The 10,114-nt window shown below is 49.5% G+C and overlaps 1 protein-coding gene across 1 annotated transcript in view; it reads right to left on the reverse strand.

Moving 5' to 3' along the window:
* LOC115279683 (cytochrome P450 2B11-like) overlaps positions 1-9,794 on the reverse strand; it is a 14,956-nt gene extending 5,162 nt beyond the window's left edge. The window contains exons 1-6 of the mRNA XM_029924193.1: positions 9,588-9,794; positions 6,043-6,205; positions 5,747-5,896; positions 4,060-4,220; positions 2,228-2,404; positions 1,619-1,760 (exon numbers count right to left, since the gene is read on the reverse strand). Of these exons, the coding sequence (XP_029780053.1) occupies positions 1,619-1,760; positions 2,228-2,404; positions 4,060-4,220; positions 5,747-5,896; positions 6,043-6,205; positions 9,588-9,758 (964 nt within the window). The 5' untranslated portion in view covers positions 9,759-9,794. The remainder of the gene's footprint in view (positions 1-1,618; positions 1,761-2,227; positions 2,405-4,059; positions 4,221-5,746; positions 5,897-6,042; positions 6,206-9,587) is intronic.
* Positions 9,795-10,114: the final 320 nt, after the last annotated feature.

Raw genomic sequence — 10,114 nt, forward strand, 5'->3', positions numbered from 1 at the left:
TACAAATGTCCAGATTTCATTCTTTCTCATTGCCATGTAGTACTCCATTGTGTATATATACCACATCTTCTTTGATCCACTCATCAGGTGATGGACATTTAGGCTTTTTCCATGTTTTGGCTATTGTTGAAAGTGCTGCTATGAACATTGGGGTACATGCAAGGCACTTCATTTTAAAGAGACATTTCAGCAGGGACACTGCTTTGTATGGGCTAATAAGCCAGGAAAAACCTGTAATAAAGGGTTTGGTCATCGACACCCCTCAGGGTAACCAGCCTGGAGGAGTGGGAAGTGGGTAAGCGAGAATTCTCACCCTTTGAAATCTAATGAATGTTATGAATTCTCTCCCCACAGGCACAGGTAAACACACACACACACACACACACACACACACACACCACAATTTTGCACAGAATTTCATATTAAGAACTCAAGGCTATAAACCTGTCAAAATTCTTCCTCTAAAAAGAGTAGAGGGGAGCTGGGTGGCTCAGTCAGGGAAGCAGTTAAATGCCTGACTTTGGCTCAGGTCCTGATCTCACGGTTCGTGAATTTGAGCCCACATCGGTCAGCACAGAACCTGATTTGGATCTGTCCCCCTCTCTCTCAGCTCCTCCCCCCTTCACTCTCTCCCCCTCTCTCTCAAATATAAATAAACATTAAAAAAATTTTAAAACAAGAAGAGTAGAAAATGACCTAATATTTATTGTGTGTGTATTATGGATGAGACACTGTGCTAGGTCCTCAGGAATATAACCATGAAATAGTGCAATAGATGAGCCCACAAACAACTAGATAAATGAATACATAAGCCAGTCAGCTTATGAATGGAAAGATTGATGAGTGGAAGAACATTAGTGAGTGGATGTATACATTTGCTCATCAGTCAATATATGAATTAATGGATCATTAATTAACAAATGGCCCATAGACAAATAAATGAACCTGATTAACCAATAAATCAATTGCATGAAAGAAGGGATGGCTAGATCTATGGAGGAATAAGTAAAGAAATTAGTGAAATAATAGGTATAAAATAGGAATAAAAATAGCTAAAATTAAATAGGTATAAAAAAGGACTACATAGATGGAGGTATTGCATGATAAATAAATCAGCGATGAATTAATTGAATTAAATGAATACTAAATGGTGAAGGGTGGCTTGAAAGACCGATGGAAGAATTAAGGAATAACATCTAGTTCACAGGGCAGAGGGATGCATGCGTGAACAAATGAGCCAATGAATCAATGACAAATAGTTCATTCAATTAATCACTGTTTCAAAAGATCAACAATTGAATCAGTTAATGCAAATAAAGAATGGAAGCGTACGCCTTGCATTAATCGTGGATGAAAGAATCTGAGCATACAGGTAATAAATAAAAGGAGAGACAAATGGATGGATGGGTGGGCAGACAGATGAGTCTGCCTTTAAATGACGGGAGCACACAGTGGAGGACACACTGACAGGCTGGCTTATTGGGGACTCATCCAAGGCCTGCAGTGCTCCTGGTATAGGAGTGAACACTGCCTCTCTATTCAGGAAGGACCCCAGCCATACTTGTGCAGCCCCCAAAGGGGTGAGAAGCCCCCCCCATCGGCTGTCCCTGCCACCCACCTGTGATGTGAGGGTACTTGAGCATGATTAGAAAGCCATAGCGGAGCGTGGTGCTGGTGGTCTCCGTGCCGGCAAAGAAGAGAGAGAGCACCGTGCAGATGAGGTTCCGGTGGTCGAACTCGCTGTGGGGGTCGGACTTCTCCTGAATCCGAGCGGTAGGGGGCGTGTCAGGGGAGGGGAGGGGAGCTTTGCTGCACGCTCCTCCCCGGGGGGCGCCCTCCCCTGCTTCTGGGTCTCACTCCACCTGGGGCCCTTGACTTTTCTGTGCCTCATGCCTACATCTCTCTCTGTCTCTCTGCGCTCAGTGTCGATTTCAATCCATTTCCCATCTCTGCCGTGTTTGTTTCCCTTTCACTCCCACAGCCTCTTTCTAGTCGGTTCGTCACCTGTTGCTGCGGTTCCTGTATCTCTCTCTCTCCTTCTCCTCCCAACTTTCTCCTTTTTATCTCTTCCCCTCAGTTGGTTCCGGCATCCCTCCTCCTTTCCCCAACCTCCCTCCCCTCTTCCCCCCTCCCTTCCCCTTTCCCCACCTTCTTCTCATCCCCCCCCCCACCCCGCGCATCTTTCCCTCCCTCCTCGCCCCTCCTGTTTCCCTGCCCCAAGCCCCACTTTGTCCGCGCGAATCAGGTAGGCATCGATGAAGTCCTGGGGGGCGCTGGGGTCCAGGGTTTCCCGGTGCTTCTCCACGGCGTCCTCAATGAAGGTCATGATTTCTTGGGCGTTTTTGTAGATTTGCCTGTGTGTGCCTGGAAAGTACTTCAAGAAGGTGTAGAAAAGCTCGAACACCTGCAGGAGAGAAGGGGCTGTGAGGTCCTCCCGGGGCTGAGCTAGGGGGCCACGGGGAGGAAGCCCTTCTGGGCCCTAACACCGCGGGGAGGGGGGGGTCTCATCTCTCTCTGTCTCTCTGTTTCCGTCTCTGCCTCCCTCTGTCTCTGTCTCTCACTCACTGATTCAAAGTCTCCTTTGATCTGTTTCTCATTTTTCTCCTGCGTCTCTGTATCTTTTGGTTGCTGCCACACCTCTCTCTGTTTCTCTCCTTAGCTCTGTGTGCCGGCTCACTGTCTGCGCTTCTGTTGCCTACTTCAGCCAGTTGATCTGTTTTGCTCAGAACTTCCTGACTCTTTCCACCCCTCAGTCTCCCTTGCTGCACCAAACATTGATAACGTGATGCTCACGCAAGATGAGCCTACTGCCTACTTAGGACTATTTACCTTGGGACATATTTCTACTGGATTGTCTGAGGATTAAGGTAATACTTAAACTTGTTGCAAATATTGCAAAAAAAAATTTTTTTAAGGTGGAAACAGAGAGTGCAATGTAAAATTCTTAATGTTTAGAGATCACCATTGATAATTCTCTGGTGAATCTCCTCCCAGACTTCTCTCTCTCTGCGGTTCTCTATGGGAGGAGAAAAGTGAAATCACCTGCCGGACCTTTTGCAATTACTCGCTCTGGGCCCCATCCCAAGTTTTTGAATCAGACCGTCCAGCAGGAGGTCACAGGCATTTGTATTTGGGACAGTCCTACACACAAATCTCCTGGGTAAGAACCATAATGAGGCATACTGTTCTGCAGTTTAATTTTTAAAAAATTTTTAAATATTTTTTATTTATTTTTGAGAGAGAGAGAGAGACAGCATGAGCAGGGGAGCGTCAGAGAGAGAGAGAGGGAGACACAGAATTTGAAGATCTGAAGACAGGCTCCAGGCTCTGAGCTGTCAGCACAGACAGAGCCCGATGCAGGGCTTGAACACACTAACTGCGAGATCAGGAACTGAGCCAAAGCCGGACGCTCAAACGACTGAGCCACTCGAGTGCTCCATGCAGTTTAATTTTTTGAACTTTAATGCATAATAGCGGTATTTCCAGATTCACTGAGAAAGAGAAACCATGCTATTTTGTTTTAAAAGAGGAGCATGTTACTTTATAATCTGGGAGACTTTTTTTAAAGCCTGAAAGAGGGCGTGGGAATGGGGGAAATGAAGAAATGTGGTCCCTTATTTTCAGGTATCTTTGAATTTCTTCAAGTGAGGGGCTTTGCCAAAGACAGAGGTGAAGACTCAGGGGAAACAGGGACAGAAGAATAGAGAGCCTGCCAGTCTAATTCATATTCTCTCCCCCTGGCTCCTCGACTCCACCTCTCTGAGTCTCTGATCTCTGCCCTTCCTTGTTGGTTTCTCCCTGTCCTTCTCACTCCTCTTCCAAAGCCTGGTCTCTCTTGCTGATTCTCTGACTCTCCATCTCCACCTCCTCACCCTAGGCTCTCCATCCCTGTCTCCCGTCCCTCCCGCCCTCCAGGGTTCAGTGTCCCTGCCCCCCCCCCATTGTCTGTGCCCCCTTTCCAGCCGGAAGCAGCATTTCTGGGCCCCCAAAGCAGATCATCCCTTTTCCCATGCCCTAGACATCCACCTCCCCCTCAGCCTCCCACCCCAGCCCCCCGACCTGGCTGGAGAAGGAGCTGATGAGGGTGAAGGTCCGGTAGAACAAGTCCAGCAGTCGCTGGAATTTGGGATCTTTGTAGCTAAAGCGTTTTCCAAAGACAATGGAGCAGATGATGTTGGCCGTCATGGAGTGGAAGAGGAAGGTGGGGTTCTGGAAGGCTCCTAGGAGGAGGAGGCACAGGTCAGGGGACATGGACTCAAACAAAGGCCGGGAGCGTTTGACCACCACCCCATGTCCATGTGACCGCCCTCCACTCAGTGATGACAACAAAGCGGAGGCAGGAACTGCTGACATTCACTAGCCCAGATGATGGGCCAGCCAGGTCCTGTTCTAAGAAGTTCATGTATTCTGTTACTAAATTCCCACCACAACCCTGGGGGTAAGTGCAGTTCTGTTATTGTCTCCAAGGCAGCCGGGCTATGGCGGCTTTGCAGTTGGTCCCTCTCGGGCCTCAGCTCTGACCTCAGGAGCAGGTAGTTAAGTCCCAGGGGCAGACGGGTTCAGTCAATCACAAGTGCAAGTTTAAAAGGTCTCCTCTCCCTGTCTCTCCTCTGTCACCCCCTCCCTTCATCTCTTCTCTCCACCTCCAGGGCTCTTTGGTCTCCAGGGAATTGTTCTGCACTTGATAGTTGATGTCTGTATACATCTGGCTTCCCAGGTTGGGGGGAGGGGGGTCAAGGACTGTGTAGCCACCCAGAAGTGTCATGGCGCCGGCCTCTCTCTAAGTCTCACCTGTCCATCTTCTCTTGCTCCCGTGCAGACCCTTTCCTGAGCCTGTCTATCTCATCTTCTCTACCTTCATGTCTCTCTGCCTTAGTTTCTTTCTGCTTCATCTGGTCTCTTCTAGTCTCTCTCTTTGTCTTGGCCTCTCCGTCTCTGTCTCTTTCCCCTTCCCTGGCTCTCTCCATCTGAGTCACTTTGTTCCCTCCTGTCTTCTTGGTCCACCGCCCCTAGTCCTCGACTCTTCCCTAGGTCTCCGCCTCTGCCTTTCCCTCCCAGCCTGTACATTTCCATCTCAAAATCTCTTATGAAAGGACCCTGTCATCTTTATGTCTCATAAACACCCTTTTATGGAGAATCCAAAAATAAGTAGAAGTGCTTCTCTTGTTTTTTTAAATCTATTTATTTATTTTGAGAGAGAAAGAGAGAGAACTAGCAGGGGAGAAGCAGACAGAAGGGGAGAGAGAGAATCTGCATTGTCAGTGTAGAGCCAGAGAGGGCTCAAACTCATGAACTGTGAGGTCATGACCTGAGCTGAAATCAAGATCCAGTTGCTTAACCGACTGAGCCACCCAGGCGCCCCCAGACATGCTTCTTTGACAGCCCATCCAGCCGCCCTCCTTGCTCACTGCCAGCTCATCCATAGTTCACCCAAGAAGAAATTTTCCCTTTTCTCTCTTTGCATTCTTTTGTATTAGTCCTGTTTTTGCCCTATACGATGAACCCATGAGTTGGTTTCCCTGAACCCAAGTAAATAGCATGCCAATACCTAATTAAGTTTACGTCCTTGAGTTATTCTTGACACTACACACCCCACATCTCTTCTGGCTCCCTGTGTTCCATTCCTACCCGTCTCTGCCTGTCCCTCTGTTGGATGGTCTCAGGCTCATTGTCTATCTCTGCCCACAGATATCGCCCTGTCTTTCTGTTGCCATGCACCCAGCATACCCATTCCCCAGGGACTCACCCTGGGTCTTCCGCAGCTCCTCCACCACACACCGAGACTCCTCCTGAATGCGTTCCTCTATACTCCGCTTCCCCATCCCGAAGTTCCTCATGGTGGACAGAGAGAATCGCCGAAGAAGCTTCCAGCGTTCACCATTGGCGAAGATCACACCTGAGGGTGTAGGGAAGGCATGGATTGCCTAGAGGGTCAAAAGGGGACTCTGGGCCCCTCTGGGCCCCTTTTCCCCCTCTCTCAGACTCACCCTTCCCAGTTCCCATCTTCCCTTGTTCCCCTCCAGGTGCCTTTGAGGTCCTTACCGTATCCGTGGAAGATTCGCTCTACACTAGAGATCTTCCCCCGGCCGGAGAAGGCCTCAGCTTGGTCCACCAGGGCCTCCCGTATGGCATCTATCCCACATAGCATGACCACGGGCTTTGGCCCCAGGTACACAGTGAAGACATCCCCATATTTCTCTCGAAGCTGTGAAGCATATCCACGTTCAAGGTTGCTGTTAGCCTACGCACCTGTGTGGCCACCCCAATTGTTAAACCATAGAAACACTTAGGTATAGATTGGTAGTTAGCTGCTGCCCCCAAAATCATCCACCCCAGGCTGCCTTTCCCCTTCCCAGGACCCGGCAACTAAAGGATTAACCCAGGACCCAGCCAGAGTCTGCATGATGATGCCCTAAGTAGTACAGATGGTTAAATACCTTTTGCTCCTGCCCATCCCCTTGAGTCGAGCCAGATCTCCCCAGCATTGAAACTGAAGGGTCATAGGATGCCTGGGTGGCTCAGTCGGTTAAGTGTCTGACTTCGGCTCAGGTCATGATCTCACGGTGCGTGGGTTCAAGCCCCACACTGGGCTCTGTGCTGACAGCTAGGTCAGAGCCTGGAGTCTGTCTTCAGATTCTGTATCTCCCTCTCTCTCTGACCCTCCCCTGCTCATGCTGTCTTTCTCTCTCTCTCTTAAAGAATAAATTAAAACATTAAAAAAAAAAAAAGAAAGAAAGAAACTGAAGGGTGATCTTTCCTGTGACCCAACACCAACCTGCTGTCTGCCTCCTGATGATTTTCCCAGAGAACTCCCCTAAACCGCTTGGTAGACAGGAAGGGAAAACGATGGCTTCGGGGATGATCGTGACATAACATCAGGACAGGCATTTGCAAAACTGCTCCGAGGCATTATTTTTTAAAATTTTTAATGTGTTTTTTTTTTACTTATTTTTGAGAGAGAGACACAGCACGAGCAGGGGGAGGTCAGAGAGAGATGGAGACACAGAATCCAAAGACAGCCTCCAGTCTGTGAGCTAGCTGTCAGCACAGAGCCCAACGCGGGGCTCAAACCCACGAACCATGAGATCATGACCTGAGCCGCAATGAGGCACTTAACCGACTGAGCCACCCAGGTACCCCAAGCTCTGCTATATTTACTGAAGCCAAACATATTCATATTCAATGACTCATTAACTTCACTCCCAGACACACGCAACCAAAATGTAGGTGTAGGTTCACCACAGTACAAACAAGCAGATTCACTGAACATTTTAAAATAAATCCTCAGCAGCACTGATAGAGGATAAGTATATGGTGATAGAGTCGTGCCATGGAATAACTATGCAGCAATGAGATAGAACCAGCTCTACAGACGAGACTCGAATGAAACTCACAGGCATAGTGTTTAGCGAAATCAACCAGACACAAAAGCGTCCGTATGCCCTAACTCTATTTATATGAAGTCAAGATAGTGGGAGAGTGGTGATAGAAGGGGACCAGAAGGCAATCTCTGGGGACAGGATGTGTTGCTACTTATCTATATGTCAATTACATGACTAAGTTCATTTGAGAGAATTCATTGAGCCGAATGTTTATGATCTGTGCACTTTTAAGGGTCATGTTAAACCTCACTAAAAGTTGACTTAAATCATAAAAAGGTTAAGTTTACTGCAAAATCTCTCCCACTGATCTCTGCAGAGCCTCCTTACTGGGTCTCCCTATTGCCATTCCCATCTCCCTACAATCACCGGCCACTCACCTCACCCCAGTCTGAGGCCAGAAATCCCCATGAAAATGTAAATTAGTGAATACCCCTAAACAGCTCCAAACCCTCCAGTGCCCCCCACTGCATGGAGAGTAAGATCTGAGGTCTCCACCATGATCCGCACCCCCCGCATGAGGTTGCTGAGTCTCCCCTCTGCCTGTCCTCCCCCTCGCCCCTTCCCTCCCTCGGATCCAGCCTCCACATTGTCCCCCAGACCTGCTGAGCTTGCCGCTTCAGCGTTCTTGCACTGACCCCTGCCTCTTTACCGGGCTTTCCTCCTGCATCTTGCAGGGCTTCTGATCACAGACAAAGCAAGACTGAGCCTCTCCCCCACTATTCCCTCTAAAGTAGCTCCACTGCTTTCCAAATTAGCACCCAGCTTTCTTTTACTCATAGCTCTTGTCTATGTAGTATTTCCCTATTTGCTTACCTTGTATGCCCTGTCCAAAGCCACATCATCAATGCCTAGAATATTCCCAGGCACACAGAAGGTGCCCTGTAAATGACTGTTGAAGGAATGGATCAAAGCAGCTGCCACTTAATGAGCACTTACTATACACCAAGCTCTCTAGGCAACATGCCACCCAGTCCTCAACAATGCTATGGGACACACATTCTTACCACCATCTCATTTTAACAGAAGAGGAAATGGAGACTCAATGAGCAAGAGTTGAATCCGGAACACATCTGTCTGACTCTAGAAAGATCTGGGAACATACTAGGGAATGGATGAGAAGCAGGGCCACCCTCCCTGACCTGTCCCATCGTGACACCCCAGGTCCATGCTCTCCCTCCCTGTCTCCAAAGATGCAATGATAATGGAGATCATGGACCCCACGAAAGAGCGTTAGGAGGTCGGGAACTCTCAAAAATGTTTGTGGACATTGGGAGGGGAGAGAGCCCAAAGCTTAACCAAATTCTCAAAGAATTTTGTGGTCCCCGAATCACTAGGTAGCTTTGGCCTATGAGGACATTGGAGATTGAAGACACCTCTGTGCCGGACCCCAGCCTTCCCTCCACGAAGTCCCAGCTGTGTGACTTTGGACAAGGGTCTTCCCCAGGCTGAGCCTCACGGTGAGGCTAGCACCTCACCTCGCCTGCAGGGATATGGTAAGCCAGACCTGATGAATCCCCCGGTAATACACATAAATCCTAGCCACGTAATTCTGAGCAAAGAAATCAAGTCCAGGAGTTTACAGGGAAGTATGGTGCCCTTGCAATGCATTGAAGTCAAAAGTACTTGGGCCCTGTGCGTACCCAACCCTGCGCATGTGGGAATATTCTCTCTTAAAAGCAAAGGGATGACAAACCAGATTCAGGAGTGTAGTGCCTTGTGAACACTCCAGTATCAGGATTACCACGCATTTGCGATCGTTGTTGGTAAGAACCTTGCGCCTCCTCCTGTCTCCCTCCTCCTCCTGGCATCCACCTGGGCCAGTCTCTGCTCTCTTTTGTTGGCAGAGGAGAAATGTATGGCTGGTGACACTGCCTCTTTTTCTCTCTCTTCCAGTGCTGGGCAGGCACCCAGAGACTCCACAGAGACAGAAGAGTGTGAAATTCTACACCCATGGCTTGTGCCCAGATGCTTCCAAATGCCCACCCGCCCACTCCGGGGCCAGTGCCCACACACTTCACCTGAGCAGGGCCGCCTCAGACCATCTGACCACTACCCACCATGCTTCACCTCCATGCACTTTCCTCACCCACCTTCATACACCCCACCCCCGAGCCTGAAAGGATGCTGTCACTCTTATCAGGGAGTGATCCCCAAGTCCAGAGGCAGGAGCCCCCTTCATACCCCATCCGTCTGCATCTCACTCACCCTGAGGAAGGATTTGAGCAAGCCTCTTCTGTCCATCTGCAGAATATTCCCCAAGAAGGGCAGAGGTCGGGGCCCTGGCGGGAGGCGGCCATGAGCCTTAGGGTGGCCCCTGGCCAGCAGGAGCAGGAGTCCCGTAAGGACAGCAAGGAGGAGAACGATGCTGAGCTCCATGGCTCAGTCCCCCTGCCTTCTTTCAGCGGTAGCTGTCATCGAGCTGGGCCTTTTATGCTGAGTCATCCTCCCCTCCCAGTTATGTAACTGCATTCATCCCGCCTCCGCTCTCATCCCGTCCAGGAAGGTGAACTTGAAAGAGTGGTGTGCTTTATCGAGTATGGGAAGACTCACTCTCCTGGCTTGGGCAACCCTATATGTGTTGGCAGAGTCCAGGTGGAATCCAGGTGGTGGATTCCAAAGTCCAGATGAGTGCCCGTGCCTGGTGCACGCATGTTTTGTTTTGCGGGTATGAGTGAGAATGCGTGGCCCCTCAACGAGCTCGCGCGTGCGTGTTTCCCCGCACCTGCTCGCAT

The sequence above is a fragment of the Suricata suricatta genome, chromosome 16 (assembly GCF_006229205.1).
Source record: "Suricata suricatta isolate VVHF042 chromosome 16, meerkat_22Aug2017_6uvM2_HiC, whole genome shotgun sequence".
NCBI lineage: Eukaryota > Metazoa > Chordata > Mammalia > Carnivora > Herpestidae > Suricata > Suricata suricatta.